At 48.0% G+C, this 21,771-nt stretch overlaps 1 protein-coding gene across 1 annotated transcript; it reads right to left on the minus strand.

Annotated features, from left to right (window-relative positions):
* Positions 1 to 312: 312 nt before the first annotated feature.
* LOC306981209 (phosphatidylinositol 4,5-bisphosphate 3-kinase catalytic subunit gamma isoform) lies at positions 313 to 21,099 on the minus strand. Its single transcript, XM_079580772.1, has 17 exons — positions 20,969 to 21,099; positions 19,237 to 19,422; positions 18,166 to 18,489; positions 15,936 to 16,403; positions 13,835 to 14,100; positions 12,182 to 12,608; positions 10,994 to 11,362; positions 9,119 to 9,184; positions 8,891 to 9,034; positions 8,681 to 8,759; positions 8,159 to 8,253; positions 7,845 to 7,988; positions 7,482 to 7,572; positions 3,754 to 3,884; positions 2,254 to 2,365; positions 2,034 to 2,191; positions 313 to 573 (listed from the first exon to the last, which is right to left on the minus strand). The coding sequence occupies exons 1-17, from the start codon at positions 20,972 to 20,974 to the stop codon at positions 316 to 318; spliced, it is 3,324 nt and encodes a 1,107-aa protein (XP_079436898.1). The 5' UTR covers positions 20,975 to 21,099; the 3' UTR covers positions 313 to 315.
* Positions 21,100 to 21,771: the final 672 nt, after the last annotated feature.

A 21,771-nucleotide genomic window follows, 5' to 3' on the forward strand; every position in this document is an offset into this window, starting at 1 on the left:
ATGACAAAAAAATGACAAAAAAATGACAAAAAAATGATTAAAAAAATGAAAAAAAAAATATGACAAAAATTTGACTAAAAATGACCGAAAATGCCGTCTCCTGAAGGTGCTGTCGTCGTGTCCTTGGGCGAGACACTTCCCTCATGGGTGACCGGTCCCTTTGAGTCCAATGAAGGTGGAAAAGAGCTTCATACAGTATGTTGAGAACGTTATAAAAGAACGTTATTTCTCTGATGTTGATGCCCATGATGTCCAGATGTTACTTAATGAGGACGTGGACACAGACGTTACTTGATGCCCATGTTGATCCAGACGTCACTTGATGCCCATGAGGATGTGGATCCACCAGTTGGTCTGCACCTGCCAGCCCTGCTTCACGCACACGTTGACCTGCTCCAGGAAGTGCGCCCTCGCCTGCTCCTCGCTCTTGCCCTCCTGGAGGACCTCGCGGAGGAACCTCATGTCCTCGGCCGAGCTCAGCTCCCTCATGCCCGTCAGCAGCATGATGGAGAAGAGCGTGATGAGCAGGTGCGACTGGGAGCGCAGAGAGAGGTAGGCCTGCATGCAGATGTCCTGCAGGGGGCGGCAGAGGGCGGAAGTTAAACAAGGGAAGAACAGATGTGACAGGGGGCGGCAGAGAGCGGAAGTTAAACAAGGGGAGAACAGAGGTCCTGCAGGGGGCGGCAGAGGACAGAGGTTAAACAAGGGAAGAACAGATGTCCTGCAGGGGGCGGCAGAGAGCAGAGGTTAAACAAGGGGAGAACAGATGTCCTGCAGGGGGCGGCAGAGAGCGGAGGTAAAACAAGGGGAGAACAGCAGCAAAATGTTTGGGAAAAAAACAATAAATAATAATAAAACACCAAAATAAAATGATAAAATAAAAAATAAAAACAGCAACAAATATTTAAAAATATTTTTGAAATTCAATTTTAAATAATAAAATAATAATAATAACAGGGATATAAAAAAAACTGAAAAAAATAAAATAAAAAATAGCCCAGAAAAAATAACACATGAAATAAAATCATGTACAAAAATAAATAAATAATAATAAAACACCAAAATTAAATGATAAAATGAAATAAAATGCAATGGCTGCGCCATTGCGATTGACTGTGGAAATGTGGGAAGCGAATGCAGAAATTGCATAAACTGTTCAAATTGCATAATCAAATTTGCATAAACTGGTAAAATGCATAAATCCTAAATGGCATAAACTCTCAAGTTGCATAAACTTGTATATTCCATAAACTGGTCAAACTGTTGAAATGGCCTCAGTGCTTGATTGGCAGAAGCACAAACGGCTGAAAGGCGGAGTTTCCCCATTGGCTGGATTCCCCCATACACACTAATGCAAACATTTCAAACTCTCGTATAAAAAAACTGTAAAACTGCAGAAGGACAATTTTTTCTCAAAACCCACAAGTTGCAGAAGCTGAACCTGCACAAAGTGCAGAAATGGCAGAAAATGCAGAAAAAAGTGCAGAAAAGCATGGATTTGCGGCAGCCCCATTATAAGTCAATGGGAAAAATCTCCGACATTTTGGCCGATTGCAGAAAAACCGTAAGTTGCAGAAGTCCCAAAAGTAACAGCACCTTCTCCTCAACATGAGGAACATTTTGATGCATAACTTGAATAAATTGCACAAAGCATGAAGGTGCTGAAAGCTCTAGAAAATCGGGAAAAAGATGGAAGAGGAATAATAATAAAGAACATGAAAACCAATAATTGACTGTGGAAGAATTCTGCAGTCAATTAGAAATCAATAAAAAGCATAAATAGCCAAAAATCATTAAAGGTGCATTATGTATTAAAAAAAATAAATACAAATGTTAATGAACACTCTCATTCACACAGGTCTATTGTACATGTTTTAGTAGTAAGGGGGCACCAGAGGAAATGCACGCACACACGGGGAGAACATTGTCCAGGTGGGAATGGAACCCGGGACCTTCGAGCTCCGCCGTGCTCCGTGCTGCCCTTTACTTTCCACAATGCACCTTTAACACGTGTGGGAGGGCACCTGGCGCACCTGGAAGTGGTCGAAGTACAGGCTGTTGCGGTGCTTGACGCGGCCCATGATGTAGAGGAAGTCCGGCGTGAGCACGAAGGGCACGCGCTCGCGGCTCACGCCCAGGACGCGCTTCCAGTTCCCCAGGATGTGGCCGAAGTCGATGTGGAACAGGTTTCCTACGAGAGCAGCGCTTTATTCACGACGTCATGTCCAAAGAAAGACCACAAACTGACTCTACCTTTGTCCGTGATCATGATGTTGTCGTTGTGGCGGTCCCCGATGCCCAGGACGTACGTGGCCACGCAGTAACCGGCGCACGACTTCACGAACGTCTCCACCGTCTGGAAATGCTGCAGAAAAACAAGGAAACCCCTCAGTCAAACAGCTGATCTCAAACCTCTGAGCCTCTCGTGGGTCTGAAAAGGGAGGAAAATGGACCTAAATGTGACGGAACTGTGTCTGACCACACTTAACCTCTGACCACCCGCCTAAACCAAATGCATTCTGTCCTCTTTTGGCTGTGTAACACCTCATTTGAAAGCTAAGACCCACAAAACTGACCTGTATCCTCATGTTGTTGCGGTGTTGTGTTACCTTTTGTATGTTTTTTTTTTGCTTTTTGTTTTTTTGTTTCATTTTTGTCACATTTTTGTCAATTTTTTGTTTCATTTTTGTCACATTTTTGTTGAGTTTTAGTCACATTTTTGTCAATTTTTTGTCAATTTTTTTAAAAAAATTTGTCACATTTTTGTCACATTTTAGTTGAATTTTTGTCATTTTTTTGTTGAGTTTTTGTCACATTTTAGTTGAATTTTTGTCACATTTTTATTGAATTTTTGTGACATTTTTATTGAATTTTTGTCAGATTTTTATTGAATTTTTGTAATTTTTTTGTTGAATTTTTGTCACATTTTTGTTGAATTATTGTAATTTTTTTTGTCACATTTTTATTGAATTTTTGTCACATTTTTATTGAATTTTTGTCACATTTTTATTGAATTTTTGTCACATTTTTGTTGAATTTTTGTCACATTTATGTTGAGTTTTTGTCATTTTTTTGTTGAATTTTTGTCACATTTTTGTTGAATTTTTGGAATTTATTGTTGAGTTTTTGTCACATTTTTGTTGAATTTTTGTCACATTTTTATTGAATTTTTGTCACATTTTTGTTGAATTTTTGTCACATTTTTGTCACATTTTTATTGAATTTTTGTCACATTTTTATTGAATTTTGTCACATTTTTATTGAATTTTTGTCACATTTTTATTAAATTTTTGTCACATTTTTGTTGAATTTTTGTCACATTTTTGTTGAATTTTTGTCACATTTTTGTTGAATTTTTGTCACATTTTTGTTAAGTTTTTGTCACATTTTTGTTGAATTTTTGTCACATTTTTGTTAAGTTTTTGTCACATTTTTGTTGAATTTTTGTCACATTTTTATTGAATTTTTGTCACATTTTTGTTGAATTTTTGTCACATTTTTATTGAATTTTTGTCACATTTTTGTTGAATTTTTCTCACATTTTTGGTGCTTTTTTCCCAAGAATTTTTTCGATTGGGGTAAAGCCAAACTGGAGAAAATGGGATCCGTTCAGGTGGGAGTTAAGAGGTTATAAACGCAGGACTCAAGCATCAAAGGCATTGTCTCTCATTTAAAACGACTGAACTTCTCCTTTTTTCCCCCAAAGTGGACCCTGTTGTACATGTTTTCAGTGGGGAAACCATCATTACTCACGATCTCCTGCAGGGGGCACTTGGACTTGAGCCAGTCGAACAGCGCGTCGTTCTTAAAGGCTCCAGCGCTGCCGCCACGACTTTTCTGTATCGCCGCGATTGTCACGGCGTCTCGCACCGCCTCAATCATCCCTGCAACAGGAAGTAGTTACTGAGCGACAGGAAGCAGTTACTGAGCGACAGGAAACAGTTACTGAGCGACAGGAAACAGTTACTGAGCGACAGGAAACAGTTACTGAGCAACAGGAAGCAGTTACTGAGCGACAGGAAGCAGTTACTGAGCGACAGGAAGCAGTTACTGAGCGACAGGAAGCAGTTACTGAGCGACAGGAAACAGTTACTGAGCGACAGGAAACAGATACTGAGTGACAGGAAACAGTTACTGAGCGACAGGAAACAGTTACTGAGCGACAGGAAACAGTTCCTGAGCGACAGGAAACAGTTACTGACCAACAGGAAGCAGTTACTGAGCGACAGGAAATACTGAGCGACAGGAAACAGTTACTGAGCAACAGGAAGCAGTTACTGAGCGACAGGAAACAGTTACTGAGCGACAGGAAACAGTTACTGAGCGACAGGAAACAGTTACTGAGCGACAGGAAACAGTTACTGAGCGACAGGAAACAGTTACTGAGTGAAAGGAAGCAGTTACACACCAACAGGAAGCAGTTACTGAGCGACAGGAAACAGTTACTGAGCGACAGGAAACAGTTACTGAGCGACAGGAAACAGTTACTGAGAGACAGGAAACAGTTACTGACCGACAGGAAACAGTTACTGACCGACAGGAAACAGTTACTGAGCGACAGGAAACAGTTACTGAGTGACAGGAAACAGTTACTGAGCGACAGAAAACAGTTACTGAGCGACAGGAAACAGTTACTGAGCGACAGGAAACAGTTACTGAGCGACAGGAAACAGTTACTGAGTGACAGGAAACAGTTACTGAGCGACAGGAAACAGTTACTGAGTGACAGGAAACAGTTACAGACCAACAGGAAACAGTTACTGAGCAACAGGAAGCAGTTACTGAGCGACAGGAAGCAGTTACTGAGCGACAGGAAGCAGTTACTGAGCAACAGGAAGCAGTTACTGAGCGACAGGAAACAGTTACTGAGCGACAGGAAGCAGTTACTGAGCGACAGGAAGCAGTTACTGAGCGACAGGAAGCAGTTACTGAGCGACAGGAACAGTTACTGAGCGACAGGAAACAGTTACTGAGCGACAGGAACAGTTACTGAGCGACAGGAAACAGTTACTGAGCGACAGGAAGCAGCTACTGAGCAACAGGAAGTAGTTACTGAGCGACAGGAAACAGTTACTGAGCGACAGGAAGCAGTTACTGAGCGACAGGAAACAGTTACTGAGCGACAGGAAACAGTTACTGAGCGACAGGAAACAGTTACTGAGCAACAGGAAGCAGTTACTGAGCGACAGGAAACAGTTACTGGGCGACAGGAAACAGTTACTGAGCGACAGGAACAGTTACTGAGCGACAGGAACAGTTACTGAGCGACAGGAAACAGTTACTGAGCGACAGGAACAGTTACTGAGCGACAGGAAACAGTTACTGAGCGACAGGAAGCAGCTACTGAGCAACAGGAAGTAGTTACTGAGCGACAGGAAACAGTTACTGAGCGACAGGAAACAGTTACTGAGCGACAGGAAACAGTTAAAGACCAACAGGAAGCAGTTACTGAGCGACAGGAAACAGTTACAGACCAACAGGAAACAGTTACTGAGCGACAGGAAGCAGCTACTGAGCAACAGGAAGTAGTTACTGAGCGACAGGAAACAGTTACTGAGCGACAGGAAACAGTTACTGAGCGACAGGAAACAGTTAAAGACCAACAGGAAGCAGTTACTGAGCAACAGGAAACAGTTACTGAGCGACAGGAAACAGTTACTGACCAACAAGAAACAGTTACAGACCAACAGGAAGCAGTTACTGAGCGACAGGAAACAGTTACAGACCAACAGGAAACAGCTACAGACCAACAGGAAACAGCTACTGAGCGACAGGAAACAGTTACTGAGCGACAGGAAGCAGTTACTGAGCGACAGGAAACAGTTACTGAGCGACAGGAAAAAGTTACTGAGCGACAGGAAGCAGTTACTGAGCGACAGGAAACAGTTACTGAGCGACAGGAAACAGTTACTGAGCGACAGGAAAAAGTTACTGAGCGACAGGAAGCAGTTACTGAGCGACAGGAAACAGTTACTGAGCGACAGGAAACAGTTACTGAGCGACAGGAAACAGTTACTGAGCGACAGGAAACAGTTACTGAGCGACAGGAAACAGTTACTTAGCAACAGGAAACAGTTACTGAGCGACAGGAAACAGTTACTGAGCGACAGGAAACAGTTACTTAGCAACAGGAAACAGTTACTGAGCGACAGGAAACAGTTACTGAGCGACAGGAAACAGTTACTGAGCGACAGGAAACAGTTACTGACCAACAGGAAGCAGTTACTGAGCGACAGGAAACAGTTACTGAGTGACAGGAAACAGTTACTGACCAACAGGAAGCAGTTACTGAGCGACAGGAAACAGTTACAGACCAACAGGAAGCAGTTACTGAGCGACAGGAAACAGTTACTGAGCGACAGGAAACAGTTACTGAGCGACAGGAAACAGTTACTGGGCGACAGGAAACAGTTACTGAGAGACAGGAAACAGTTACTGAGCGACAGGAAACAGTTACTGAGTGACAGGAAACAGTTACTGAGCGACAGGAAACAGTTACTGAGCGACAGGAAGCAGTTACTGAGCAACAGGAAACAGTTACTGAGCGACAGGAAACAGTTACTGAGCAACAGGAAACAGTTACTGAGCGACAGGAAACAGTTACTGAGCAACAGCAAGCAGTTACTGAGCAACAGGAAACAGTTACTGAGCGACAGGAAACAGTTACTGAGCAACAGGAAGCAGTTACTGAGCGACAGGAAGCAGTTACAGACCAACAGGAAACAGTTACTGAGCGACAGGAAACAGTTACTGAGCGACAGGAAATAGTTACTGAGTGACAGGAAACAGTTACTGAGCAACAGGAAACAGTTACTGAGCAACAGGAAACAGTTAATGAGCGACAGGAAACAGTTACTGAGCGACAGGAAGCAGTTACTGACCGACAGGAAACAGTTACTGAGCGACAGGAAACAGTTACTGAGCGACAGGAAACAGTTACTGAGCGCAGCACTTTGGAAACACTTGTTTATAAAATGTGCTATATAAATAAAGTGGATTGGAGGAAACAGCTACAGACAGACAGGAAGCAGTTACAGACAGACAGGAAGCAGTTACAGACAGACAGGAAGCAGCTACAGACAGACAGGGAGCAGTTACAGACAGACAGGAAGCAGTTACAGACAGACAGGAAGCAGCTACAGACAGACAGGGAGCAGTTACAGACAGACAGGAAGCAGTTACAGACAGACAGGAAGCCGTTACAGACAGACAGGAAGTAGCTACAGACAGACAGGAAGCAGTTACAGACAGACAGGAAGCAGCTACAGACAGACAGGAAGCAGCTACAGACAGACAGGAAGCAGTTACAGACAGACAGGAAGCCGTTACAGACAGACAGGAAGTAGCTACAGACAGACAGGAAGCAGTTACAGACAGACAGGAAGCAGTTACAGACAGACAGGAAGCCGTTACAGACAGACAGGAAGCAGCTACAGACAGACAGGAAGTAGCTACAGACAGACAGGAAGTACATGTCTCACCGATGTTGTGTCCGGTGGCGATGCAGCCGTACGGGATCAGGTTCAGGTCCAGAGACTTGTCCTGCCAGATGGAGTCCATGAGGACGAAGGTCTGAGGAGCAGAAACATCAGGAACATCAGGAACATCAGGAAGGGAAACATCAGGAACATCAGGAACATCAGGAACATCAGGAACATCAGGAAGGGAAACATCATGAAGGGAACCATCAGGAAGGGAAACATCAGGAAGGGAAACATCAGGAAGGGAACCATAAGGAAGGGGAACATCAGGAAGGGAAACATCAGGAAGGGAAACATCAGGAAGGGAAACATCAGGAAGGGAAACATCAGGAAGGGGAACATCAGGAAGGGCGTCTGACGGACCTGGATGACGAGCATGTCCTGGCGCAGGTCGTCCCCGTGTTTGAAGATGACCCCGACCGGAGTGGTGGAGGTGGGGCAGGGGGCGGGGCAGAACTCCAGCCACAGCGGCTTCTTCTTCGACGCCATGAGTTTACATTTCTCCAGCTGAAACACCAGAGCTTTGTTATTAAAACGTTTTTGGACCACAGGGCTTCTTCAGGGCTGGACCACGGAGATACATCACACACAGGAAACAGTTACTGAGCGACAGGAAACAGTTCATGAATAGATGAAGAGGTCATGAATAGTTCGTACAGTTTTTAAATGAAACTCACGATGACGTTTCCGACTTTGGTGCGAGGGTCGAAGGGCAGCACGAACTCGGGCGGCAGGTTACTGCTGTGCAGGAGCTCCCGGAGCCGCAGGTGAGCTGAGACACACACAGGGTTAACACAGATGCCCTTCCACAAACACACACACACACACACACACTTGCACTTCAATCTTAGTGAGGACAGAATGTATTACCCAGGCCCCTAACCCTGAACCCTAATCTAAACCCAAGACTTTAGATACATTCATTTGAAACTTCCCTCCCACACTGCTCACCTGTGTCAGACGCCCCTCCTACACTGCTCACCTGTGTCAGACGCCCCTCCTACACTGTTCACCTGTGTCTGAGGCCCCTCCCACACTGCTCACCTGTGTCAGACGCCCCTCCCACACTGCTCACCTGTGTCTGAGGCCCCTCCCACACTGCTCACCTGTGTCAGACGCCCCTCCCACACTGCTCACCTGTGTCAGACGCCCCTCCCACACTGCTCACCTGTGTCAGACGCCCCTCCCACACTGCTCACCTGTTGGATCCACGTCCCTCTTTTGGAACAGCTGCTTGATGTCGATGGCCACGTTCTGCAGAGCCTCCACCGCCTGGACCTGAAGAGACGGAAAGGTCTGAACTACGACTGGACCAGGCCCAAACCTGGGACTAGGCCCAAACCTGAGTTCAATGGTACTTTTAAAGCTCCTACATCAAACAGAAAAAGAAGAAACAAAACGAGGCGAACCTGCTGCCGGAGCGTGTCCAGCATGCCGTGTCCGCAGCCCAGCAGGTACGCCTCCAGGAGCACGGCCATGCGCTGGCGGAAGAACAGGCAGCCCAGCACCTCGCTGCGCACGTACCAGAAGAAGAAGTGCCCGATCCGTTTGCTCTGGGCATGGGGGCGGCACAAAGACGGCAGAAGGATCAGGTTTAGTCTGAAGCAAAAAAGGTCAGAGAGACTTCAGAGACTCACCCTCAGAGCTCTGCGGATCAGGAACCGCGCCAGGAAGCTGTCGTGGTACGGCTCCACCTTCAGGGTCTGAGGAAACAACATGTACATTAGGGTCCTAAACTTAAGGATAGTGGAGTTTACGAGCTAAAGCTAACCTTACCTTAGCCCTAAACTTAAGGATACTGGAGTTTACGAGCTAAAGCTAACCTTACCTTATCCCTAAACTTAAGGATAGTGGAGTTTACGAACTAAAGCTAACCTTACCTTAGCCCTAACTTAAGGATAGTGGAGTTTACGAGCTAAAGCTAACCTTACCTTAGCCCTAAACTTAAGGATAGTGGAGTTTACGAACTAAAGCTAACCTTACCTTAGCCCTAACCTTAAGGATAGTGGAGTTTACGAACTAAAGCTAACCTTACCTTAGCCCTAAACTTAAGGATAGTGGAGTTTACGAACTAAAGCTAACCTTACCTTAGCCCTAACCTTAAGGATAGTGGAGTTTACGAACTAAAGCTAACCTTACCTTAGCCCTAACCTTAAGGATAGTGGAGTTTACGAACTAAAGCTAACCTTACCTTAGCTCTAAACTTAAGGATAGTGGAGTTTACGAGCTAAAGCTAACCTTACCTTAGCCCTAAACTTAAGGATAGTGGAGTTTACGAACTAAAGCTAACCTTACCTTAGCCCTAACCTTAAGGATAGTGGAGTTTACGAACTAAAGCTAACCTTACCTTAGCCCTAACCTTAAGGATAGTGGAGTTTACGAACTAAAGCTAACCTTACCTTAGCTCTAAACTTAAGGATAGTGGAGTTTACGAGCTAAAGCTAACCTTACCTTAGCCCTAACCTTAAGGATAGTGGAGTTTACGAGCTAAAGCTAACCTTACCTCAGCCCTAACCTTAAGGATAGTGGAGTTTACGAGCTAAAGCTAACCTTACCTTAGCCCTAAACTTAAGGATAGTGGAGTTTACGAACTAAAGCTAACCTTACCTTAGCCCTAAACTTAAGGATAGTGGAGTTTACGAACTAAAGCTAACCTTACCTTAGCCCTAACCTTAAGGATAGTGGAGTTTACGAGCTAAAGCTAACCTTACCTTAGCCCTAAACTTAAGGATAGTGGAGTTTACGAACTAAAGCTAACCTTACCTTAGCCCTAAACTTAAGGATAGTGGAGTTTACGAACTAAAGCTAACCTTACCTTAGCCCTAACCTTAAGGATAGTGGAGTTTACGAACTAAAGCTAACCTTACCTTAGCCCTAAACTTAAGGATAGTGGAGTTTACGAACTAAAGCTAACCTTACCTTAGCACTAAACTTAAGGATAGTAGAGTTTACGAGCTAAAGCTAACCTTACCTTAGCCCTAACCTTAAGGATAGTGGAGTTTACGAGCTAAAGCTAACCTTACCGTAGCCCTAAACTTAAGGATTGTAGAGTTTACGAACTAAAGCTAACCTTACCTTAGCCCTAACCTTAAGGATAGTGGAGTTTACGAACTAAAGCTAACCTTACCTTAGCCCTAACCTTAAGGATAGTGGAGTTTACGAGCTAAAGCTAACCTTACCTTAGCCCTAATCTTAAGGATAGTGGAGTTTACGAGCTAAAGCTAACCTTACCTTAGCCCTAACCTTAAGGATTGTGGAGTTTACGAACTAAAGCTAACCTTACCTTAGCCCTAACCTTAAGGACAGTGGAGTTTACGAGCTAAAGCTAACCTTACCTTAGCCCTAGCCTTGAGGATAGTGGAGTTTACGAACTAAAGCTAACCTTACCTTAGCCCTAACCCCCGGTAGTCTGAAATCAATTTCAAAGTACCGGGGGGTGAGGTGAATGGGGGGTAGTTTAAATCGCTACACCGGTTCCCAGAGAGTTTCCAAAGCTGATGCTAAGGTCTGACCTGCACCAGCTGCAGCAGGTACTTGAGCACCTCGTCGTTGCTCAGACAGTCCAGCCTCCTCACGGCGAGGCGTCTCACTTTGTGGTCGATGAAGTCCAGACTGAGCAGCTCCAGGGCCACGGCCAGGTCCAGGCTCTCCGGGGCCCCCCAGTTCTCCAGGAGCCAGTGCACGTCCTCCACGGCCCGCCGGTCCATCCAGGGCACGCGGCGCAGGAACTCGGGCAGGTTCGAGCCGTAGAGAACGCTGTCCTCGCGGAACTTACCCAGCCCCGCACGGACGGACGGGGGGCGCAGGGGCGGGGCGCCGGGGGGGCCGGGGGGGTCAGGGGGGGCCTGATGGGAGGCGGGAGGTGCGGCCGGACCGGAGCTCTGGAAAAGACAAGAAACAGAAGAATGATGGATGGGTGGATGGATGGAAGGGTGGAAGGAAGGATGGAAGGGTGGAAGGAAGGGTGGAAGGAAGGGTGGAAGGAAGGAAGGAAGCATGGAAGGTTGGATGGATGGTTGGATGGATGGATGGATGGATGGACGGTTGGATGGATGGATGGTTGGATCGAAGGAAGGGTGGATGGAAGGAAGCATGGATGGTTGGATGGATGGGTGGAAGGAAGGATGGAAGGATGGATGGAAGGATGGAAGGGTGGAAGGAAGGGTGGAAGGGTGGAAGGAAGGGTGGAAGGGTGGATGGAAGGGTGGAAGGGTGGAAGGAAGGGTGGAAGGGTGGATGGAAGGGTGGAAGGAAGGATGGAAGGGTGGAAGGAAGGATGGAAGGGTGGAAGGGTGGAAGGGTGGAAGGAAGGATGGAAGGGTGGAAGGGTGGAAGGGTGGAAGGAAGGATGGAAGGATGGAAGGGTGGAAGGGTGGAAGGGTGGAGAAGGGTGGAAGGAAGGGTGGAAGGAAGGGTGGAAGGGTGGAAGGAAGGATGGAAGGGTGGAAGGAAGGGTGGAAGGGTGGAAGGGTGGAAGGAAGGGTGGAAGGGTGGAAGGAAGGATGGAAGGGTGGAAGGGTGCACCAGCACCCTTCCACCAAGCAACCAAGTGTTGCTGCCCATCTTGGCCAGGTCTCTCTTGTAAAAGAGATCTAAGATCTCAATGGGACTAACCTGGTTAAATAAAGGCTAAATAAAATTAAAAAAAATAAAAACCAGCACAGATCCCTAAAAACTAATAAATGTACTTTGTTACTGACCTCCTCTGGGTGTGTCCCAATGGGCAGGGTCGCGGTGGCGTCTGAGGGTACGGCAGCGGCGTTGGGCTGGGCCTGGGTGGGCTGGGCCTGGGTGGGCTGCGCCTCGGTGGGCTGGACCTCGGTGGGCTGCGCCTCAGTGGGCTGCGCCTCGGTGGGCTGCGCCTCAGTGGGCTGCGCCTCGGTGGCCTCGGTGGGCTGGGCCTGGGTTGGCTGGGCCTCCGTGGCGTTGGGTTGGGCCTGGGTGGCGTTGGGCAGCACCACGGGGCAGCAGTATCGGTCCAGCATGACGCTGATGGCCACGGACGTCTCGATGTCGGGGTTTGTGGCGGACGACAGTTTGTCGGCCTGAAAGGTCACGGCCTCCTCGCCGCTCTGGGCGGGACACGCCCACATGTGCAGCGTGTGCGGCCCCTGGCACAGCACCGACCTGCGGGAACAGAAGAGTTACAACCCTGGACTTTTTATACACTTCAGCTTTATCCAAATCTAAAGCTAAGACCCGCAAAACTGATCTTTATCATCCTGTTATCACTTTTTTGACTTGTTTGCAGGAAAATTGAGTCGACTAAAAACTAAGATTAATTTAGTTAATTTTGAAAAAAACAAAGCTAAGCTGAAGCCTGCAGAGTGTGGGGAGGTTCTTTTCAACACACGAAATATCTGCATTTCCATTGGCCGATATCAGCCGAAAGCCGATACTGTAATATCTAATATCGGCCGAATTAAAACCTGTCATATGGGCTTTAAAGGAAGTGATGTTTTTTATTTCACAGGTTTCACAGTTATTCTAATTATTACATTATTATTATATATATATATTTTTTTTTCTCATTCATGCCCCAAATTTTCCTCTCATTTTTACAATTTTTTTTTTTTCATTACAAATATTTTTTTTTATTTCCCTCCATTTCTTCCCCAATTATTTTTACCCAATTTCTCCCACTTTTCTCCTCATTCTTTGTCTCTGTAAATGAACCCAATATTGTGAATGTGCAGATCGTCCACACATTCTCGTATCGGTATCGGAAAGTGTATCGTTCAGGTATCGGAAAGAGTATCGTATCGGAAAGAGTATCGGTATCGGTATCGGAAAGACTATCGGTATCGGAAAGAGTATCGGTATCGAGAAGAATATCGTATCGGAAAGAATATCGTTCAGGTATCGGTATCGGAAAGAGCATCGTTCAGGTATCGGTATCGGAAAACATATCGGTCAGATATCGGTATCGTAAAGAGTATCGGTATCGGAAAGAATATCGTTCAGATATCAGTATCGGAAAGAGTATCGGTATCGGTATCGGTATCGGAAAGAGTATCGGTATCGGAAAAAATATCGGCCAGATATCGGTATCGTAAAGAGTATCGTTATCGGTATCGGAAAGAGTATCGGTATCGGAAAGAGTATCGGTATCGGAAAGAGTATCAGTATCGGAAAGAATATCGTTCAGATATCAGTATCGGAAAGAGTATCGGTATCGGTATCGGAAAGAGTATCGGTATCAGAAAAAATATCGGCCAGATATCGGTATCGTAAAGAGTATCGTTATCGGAAAGAGTATCGGTATCGGAAAGAGTATCGGTATCGGAAAGGATATCGTTCAGATATCAGTATCGGAAAGAGTATCGGTATCGGAAAGAGTATCACAGCCTCGCCTGTGGTCGATCAGCAGCAGGTTGACGAAGTAAAGCATTTTCCCGTTTCCTTTGGGCTGTTCCAGCGTTTTCCCGCCGCTCCCCCGTCTCGCCGCCGTGGCTTCTTTAATGGCCGCCGTCTTCGCCTCTTTCACCGACTGGTTCTTGGCGTCCTGCCGCGTGGGCGGGGCTTCGTTTCCCGCCGAGTTTACGGTGAATCCGAGCTTGACTCCGCGCGGGAGGTCGCTCAGCAGCACGTCGAACTCCAGCCACTCGTTCCACAGCACCTGAAGGGAACCATCAGGGAGTAAACAATCAGGGAGTAAACAATCAGGGAGTAAACAATCAGGGAGTAAACAATCAGGGAGTAAACAATCAGGGAGTAAACAATCACAATCAGGGAGTAAACCATCAGGGAGTAAACAATCAGGGAGTAAACAATCAGGGAGTAAACAATCAGGGAGTAAACAATCAGGGAGTAAACCATCAGGGAGTAAACAATCAGGGAGTAAACAATCAGGGAGTAAACAATCAGGGAGTAAACAATCACAATCAGGGAGTAAACCATCAGGGAGTAAACCATCAGGGAGTAAACAATCAGGGAGTAAACAATCAGGGAGTAAACAATCAGGGAGTAAACAATCAGGGAGTAAACAATCAGGGAGTAAACAATCAGGGAGTAAACAATCAGGGAGTAAACAATCAGGGAATAAACAATCAGGGAATAAACAATCAGGGAATAAACCATCAGGGAGTAAACCATCAGGGAGTAAACCATCAGGGAGTAAACAATCAGGGAATAAACAATCAGGGAGTAAACAATCAGGGAATAGAATGGGCGGGTCTGAGTCTGACCGGTGGGCGGGGGAAAAAAATGAATATTGTGAATGTGCATATCGTCTGGTTCTGGCCAAATATTGTAGTATCGGTATCGGAAAGAGTATCGTTCAGGTATCGGAAAGAGTATCGTTAAGGTTTCGGTATCGGAAAGAGTATCGGCATCGGAAAGAGAATCGGTATCGGAAAGAGTATCGGTATCGGAAAGAGTATCGGAAAGAGTATCGTATCGGAAAGAGTATCGGAAAGAGTGTCGGTATCGGAAAGAGTATCGGAAAGAGTATCGGGAAGAGTATCGGTATCGGAAAGAGTATCGGAAAGAGTATCGGTATCGGAAAGAGTATCGGGAAGAGTATCGGTATCGGAAAGAGTATCGGGAAGAGTATCGGTATCGGAAAGAGTATCGGTATCGGAAAGAGTATCGTATCGGAAAGAGTATCGGAAAGAGTATCGGTATCTGAAAGAGTATCGTAAAGAGTATCGGTATCGGAAAGAGTATCGGTATCGGAAAGAGTATCGTATCGGAAAGAGTGTCGGTATCGGAAAGAGTATCGGCATCGGAAAGAGAATCGTTCAGGTATCGGAAAGAGTATCGTATCGGAAAGAGAATCGGTATCGGAAAGAGTATCGGTATCGGAAAGAGTATCGTTAAGGTTTTGGTATCGGAAAGAGTATCGTATCGGAAAGAGAATCGGTATCGGAAAGAGTATCGGTATCGGAAAGAGTATCGTTAAGGTTTTGGTATCGGAAAGAGTATCGGCATCGGAAAGAGAATCGGTATCGGAAAGAGTATCGGTATCGGAAAGAGTATCGGAAAGAGTATCGGTATCGGAAAGAGTATCGGTATCGGAAAGAGTGTCGGTATCGGAAAGAGAGTCGGTATCGGAAAGAGTATCGGCATCGGAAAGAGTATCGGCATTGGAAAGAGTATCGGAAAGAGTATCGGCATCGGAAAGAGTTTCGGAAAGAGTATCGGCATCGGAAAGAGTATCGGTATCGGAAAGAGTATCGGCATCAGAAAGAGTATCGGCATCGGAAAGAGTGTCGGTATCGGAAAGAGTATCGGCATCGGAAAGAGTGTCGGTATCGGAAAGAGTGTCGGTATCGGAAAGAGTATCGGCATAGGAAAGAGTATCGGCATCGGAAAGAGTATCGGAAAGAGTATCGGCTCTGAGTGACTGGTGGGCGGGTCTGAGTGACCGGTGGGCGGGTCTGAGTGACCGTGGGCGGGTCTGAGTGACCGTGGGCGTGTCTGAGTCACCGTGGGCGTGTCTGCGTGACTCACCTCCTCTGTGAAGGGCCGGGGGGCGGAGCTCACGGCGCTGCACACCTTGCTGCCGTGCAGGAGCGCCGCCTCCACGTACACGGAGGGCGGGCACTTCTCGGGCAGCCTGGGCACGTCGAAGCCCAGCAGCTTGACGCGCAGCTTCCTGTCGCAGTCCCACAGCGAGATCATGAAGATGTCGTCCAGCTCCTTGCGGTCCAGGCGCAGGTCCTGGTGCGAGCTGAACTGGCCGCTGAAGCCGTCCACGGGCGGCCAGTCCACGAAGCCCACGGCGTCGTCGGGCAGGCAGGAGAAGGGCAGCACGGACAGGTGCAGCTCGCCGTGAGTCTTCATCAGGTGACGGACCCACAGGAAGTCGCTGAGGCGCTCGTCGCCCGTCAGGAACTCCTCCCGCCCGGACACCTTCAGCACCAGAGCGTCCGCCCGGTCGAACCACACGCCCTGGTCGTCCAGGACGCGGCTGCAGACCTTCGTGAGGGAGAGGCGGAGGTCAGCTCTGGAGGTCTTAGCTTTCAAATGAGGTGCCACGCTGTGAGCGTCAGAAGCTTTTGGGTTTGGGTAAAGCCGAACTGGAGAAAAGGCACTTGGATTTTTTTTATTTTTACTTTTCCCCAAAACACTTTTTTACAAACTTTTCTAATATTTTTCATAATTTCTCCCACATTTCTTCCACATATTTATTGTGTTTTTTCCGCACGTTTCTTTCCTCACCTGTAGCAGGACGTTGTGGAGGAGCTTCTCTCACCTGTAGCAGGACGTTGTGGAGGAGCTTCTCTCACCTGTAGCAGGACGTTGGGCCTGGTGCTGTAGTTCCTCACCTGTAGCAGGACGTTGGGCCTGGTGCTGTAGTTCCTCACCTGTAGCAGGACGTTGTGGAGGAGCTTCTCTCACCTGTAGCAGGACGTTGTGGAGGAGCTTCTCTCACCTGTAGCAGGACGTTGGGCCTGGCGCTGTAGTTCCTCACCTGTAGCAGGACGTTGTGGCGCTGTAGTTCCTCACCTGTAGCAGGACGTTGTGGTGCTGTAGTTCCTCACCTGTAGCAGGACGTTGTGGCGCTGTAGTTCCTCACCTGTAGCAGGACGTTGGGCGTGGCGCTGTAGTTCCTCACCTGTAGCAGGACGTTGTGGAGGAGCTTCTCTCACCTGTAGCAGGACGTTGTGGAGGAGCTTCTCTCACCTGTAGCAGGACGTTGTGGCGCTGTAGTTCCTCACCTGTAGCAGGACGTTGGGCCTGGTGCTGTAGTTCCTCACCTGTAGCAGGACGTTGTGGAGGAGCTTCTCTCACCTGTAGCAGGACGTTGGGCCTGGCGCTGTAGTTCCTCACCTGTAGCAGGACGTTGGGCGTGGCGCTGTAGTTCCTCACCTGTAGCAGGACGTTGTGGAGGAGCGTCTCTCACCTGTAGCAGGACGTTGTGGAGGAGCTTCTCTCACCTGTAGCAGGACGTTGGGCGTGGCGCTGTAGTTCCTCACCTGTAGCAGGACGTTGTGGAGGAGCTTCTCTCACCTGTAGCAGGACGTTGGGCGTGGCGCTGTAGTTCCTCACCTGTAGCAGGACGTTGTGGCGCTGTAGTTCCTCACCTGTAGCAGGACGTTGTGGAGGAGCTTCTCTCACCTGTAGCAGGACGTTGTGGAGGAGCTTCTCTCACCTGTAGCAGGACGTTGTGGAGGAGCTTCTCTCACCTGTAGCAGGACGTTGTGGAGGAGCTTCTCTCACCTGTAACAGGACGTTGTGGCGCTGTAGTTCCTCACCTGTAGCAGGACGTTGTGGAGGAGCTTCTCTCACCTGTAGCAGGACGTTGGGCGTGGCGCTGTAGTTCCTCACCTGTAGCAGGACGTTGGGCGTGGCGCTGTAGTTCCTCACCTGTAGCAGGACGTTGTGGAGGAGCTTCTCTCACCTGTAGCAGGACGTTGTGGAGGAGCTTCTCTCACCTGTAGCAGGACGTTGGGCGTGGTGCTGTAGTTCCTCACCTGTAGCAGGACGTTGGGCGTGGCGCTGTAGTTCCTCACCTGTAGCAGGACGTTGGGCGTGGCGCTGTAGTTCCTCACCTGTAGCAGGACGTTGGGCCTGGTGCTGTAGTTCCTCACCTGTAGCAGGACGTTGGGCGTGGCGCTGTAGTTCCTCACCTGTAGCAGGACGTTGGGCGTGGCGCTGTAGTTCCTCACCTGTAGCAGGACGTTGTGGAGGAGCTTCTCTCACCTGTAGCAGGACGTTGTGGAGGAGCTTCTCTCACCTGTAGCAGGACGTTGGGCGTGGCACTGTAGTCCACCTTGATGCTGAAGCTCTTCTTGCTCATGTAGTGCATGGTGACGTGGAGCTGCCTCTTCAGGAGCTCGTGCAGCTCCGCGGGCAGGGGGGCGTGGCTGACCCAGGGCTCGGTGGCGTACAGGAAGGGGTCCCGGCGCCGCAGCTCTTGGCGTCGCGGGGCCGACAGTTTCCTCCTGGTGAAGGTCAGCTCGTCCAGACGGTCCCGCGCCTCCTTCTCCAGGTCGTGTCCGATCAGGTACGTGAGGAGCTCCTGCTGCTGCTGCCGCTCGTCCGAGTCCTCGCACGTCACCTGGAACCAGACGGTCAGAAGCACCAGGGTCAGGGTCATCAGGAACATCAGGAACATCAGGAACATCAGGAACATCAGGAACATCAGGATCATCAGGATCATCAGGATCATCAGGAACATCAGGAACATCAGGAACATCAGGATCATCAGGATCATAGACAAACACACAGCCCCAAAGAACCAGGATGTTGTTCCCTCAGAGACCAGGATGTTGTTCCCTCAGAGACCAGGATGTTGCTACCTCAGAGACCAGGATGTTGCTACCTCAGAGACCAGGATGATGTTCCCTCAGAGACCAGGATGTTGTTCCCTCAGAGACCAGGATGTTGTTCCCTCAGAGACCAGGATGTTGTTCCCTCAGAGACCAGGATGTTGTTCCCTCAGAGACCAGGATGTAGTTACCTTAGAGACCAGGATGTTGTTCCCTCAGAGACCAGGATGTTGTTCCCTCAGAGACCAGGATGTTGTTCCCTCAGAGACCAGGATGTTGTTACCTCAGAGACCAGGATGTAGTTACCTTAGAGACCAGGATGTTGTTCTCTGAGAGACCAGGATGTTGTTACCTCAGAGACCAGGATGTTGTTACCTGAGAGACCAGGATGTTGTTCCCTCAGAGACCAGGATGTTGTTCCCTCAGAGACCAGGATGTTGTTCCCTCAGAGACCAGGATGTTGTTCCCTCAGAGACCAGGATGTTGCTCCCTCAGAGACCAGGATGTTGTTCCCTGAGAGACCAGGATGTAGTTACCTGAGAGACCAGGATCCTGGCGCTCATCCTGCCCGCCCCGTCCCGTGTCCAGGGGATGTGCAGCGTCCGGACCACCTGACAGTCGTCGTAGGCCTCGAACCAGGCGTGGTCCCGCAGGTACAGCAGGGTGGTCTTCTCCGGGTCCAGGATGGAGAGCGGGTCTTTGTGAACGTCCAGCTCCTGGGCCTGGAACCACAGACACGTAAAGCTCCATCTGATCGGAAAGCTCCGGGTGTGTTAGCATGTGTGTTAGCTTCTGTGTTAGCGTGTGTGTTAGCATGTGTGTTAGCTTGTGTGTTAGCTTGTGTGTTAGCGTCTGTGTTAGCATGTGTGTTAGCTTGTGTGTTAGTATGTGTGTTAGCATGTGTGTTAGCGTGTGTGTTAGCTTGTGTGTTAGCTTGTGTTAGCATGTGTGTTAGCATGTGTGTTAGCTTCTGTGTTAGCGTGTGTGTTAGCATGTGTGTTAGCTTGTGTGTTAGCTTGTGTGTTAGCTTCTGTGTTAGCGTGTGTGTTAGCATGTGTGTTAGCTTGTGTGTTAGCTTGTGTGTTAGCGTGTGTGTTAGCTTGTGTGTTAGCTTGTGTGTTAGCTTGTGTGTTAGCATGTGTGTTAGCATGTGTGTTAGCATGTGTGTTAGCTTGTGTGTTAGCATGTGTGTTAGCTTGTGTGTTAGCGTGTGTGTTAGCTTGTGTGTTAGCATGTGTGTTAGCATGTGTGTTAGCTTGTGTGTTAGCGTGTGTGTTAGCTTGTGTGTTAGCTTGTGTGTTAGCCTGTGTGTTAGCATGTGTGTTAGCCTGTGTGTTAGCATGTGTGTTAGCTTGTGTGTTAGCGTGTGTTAGAATGTGTTAGCATGTGTGTTAGCTTGTGTGTTAGCTTGAGTGTTAGCATGTGTGTTAGCTTGTGTGTTAGCATGTGTGTTAACGTGTGTGTGTTAGCTTGTGTGTTAGCTTGTGTTAGCGTGTGTGTTAGCTTGTGTGTTAGCGTGTGTGTTAGCATGTGTGTTAGCGTGTGTGTTAGCATGTGTGTTAGCGTGTGTGTTAGCATGTGTGTTAGCATGTGTGTTAGCGTGTGTGTTAGCTTGTGTGTTAGCTTGTGTTAGCATGTGTGTTAGCAAGTGTGTTAGCGTGTGTGTTAGCATGTGTGTTAGCTTGTGTGTTAGCTTGTGTGTTAGCTTGTGTGTTAGCTTGAGTGTTAGCTTGTGTGTTGGCATGTGTGTTAGCCTTGTGTTAGCCTGTGTGTTAGCCTGTGTGTTAGCCTGTGTGTTAGCATGTGTGTTAGCTTGTGTGTTAGCATGTGTGTTAGCAGGTGTGTTAGCGTGTGTGTTAGCATGTGTGTTAGCATGTGTGTTAGCTTGTGTGTTAGCGTGTGTGATAGCGTGTGTGTTAGCATGTGTGTTAGCTTGTGTGTTAGCACGTGTGTTAGCTTGTGTGTTAGCGTGTGTGTTAGCGTGTGTGTTAGCTTGTGTGTTAGCGTGTGTGTTAGCATGTGTGTTAGCTTGTGTGTTAGCGTGTGTGTTAGCATGTGTGTTAGCGTGTTAGCTTGTGTGCTAGCATGTTAGCCTGTGTGTTAGCCTGTATGTTAGCGTGTTAGCATGTGTGTTAGCATGTTAGCCTGTGTGTTTAAGTGTGTGTTAGCGTGTGTGTTAGCATGTGTGTTAGCATATGTGTAACTCCTGTATAGTGTCAGTCTCTTTACCTTCACAGAGTAACCTCTTTATAGTGTCAGTCTCTTTACCTTCATGCAGAGGCGGAGGCGGAGCTGGTAGACGCTGCACTGCGCCGGCAGGACCACGGTCACAGGTTCGCCCGGGCCCCCCCCCCCGTCCTGAAAGCGGGGGGGTCCGGCCCCGGAGTGGAACTCACACACGAAGCACAGCTGGGTCTCATTGCTCTGCATCGGTAACGGAGGAACGTCCCCGCGCTGGACCTCCATCGTCCTGACAAACATACAGCGACGAAACCAGGGTGAAAACAACAAAACCAAGACACAACGAAACCAGGGTGAAAACATGACGAAACCAGGACACAGCATGTTAGCCTGTGTGCTAGCGTGGATGCTAGTGTGTGTGTGCGCTAGCCTGTGTGCTAGCTTGTGTGTTAGCCTTTGTGATAGCATGTTAGCGTGTGTGTTGGCGTGTGTGTTAGCGTATGTGTTAGCATGTGTGCTAGCGTGTGTGTTAGCATGTGTATATTAGCGTATGTGTTAGCATGTGTGCTAGCATGTGTGTTAGCGTGTGTATGTTAGCGTATGTGTTAGCATGTGTGTTAGCTTGTGTGGTAGCATGTGTGTTAGCATGTGTGTTAGCATGTGTGTTAGCATGTGTGTTAGCGTGTGTGTTAGCGTGTGTATGTTAGCGTATGTGTTAGCATGTGTGTTAGCATGTGTGTTAGCTTGTGTGGTAGCATGTGTGCTAGCATGTGTGTTAGCGTATGTGTTAGCATGTGTGCTAGCATGTGTGTTAGCATGTGTATGTTAGCGTATGTGTTAGCATGTGTGTTAGCATGTGTGTTAGCTTGTGTGGTAGCATGTGTGTTAGC

This window comes from Gobius niger (assembly GCF_951799975.1).
Source record: "Gobius niger genome assembly, chromosome: 22".
NCBI classification, from domain to species: Eukaryota; Metazoa; Chordata; class Actinopteri; order Gobiiformes; family Gobiidae; genus Gobius; species Gobius niger.

What these genes read in the sequence shown, in the direction of transcription:
- LOC306981209 (XM_079580772.1), bottom strand. An exon ending in CCAGGATCCTGGTCTCTCAG is followed by an intron (nt 18,490 to 19,236) that starts GTAACTACATCC and finishes GTCTGGTTCCAG; the next exon opens with GTGACGTGCGAGGACTCGGA. An exon ending in AGGACATGCTCGTCATCCAG is followed by an intron (nt 7,573 to 7,844) that starts GTCCGTCAGACG and finishes TCTGCTCCTCAG; the next exon opens with ACCTTCGTCCTCATGGACTC.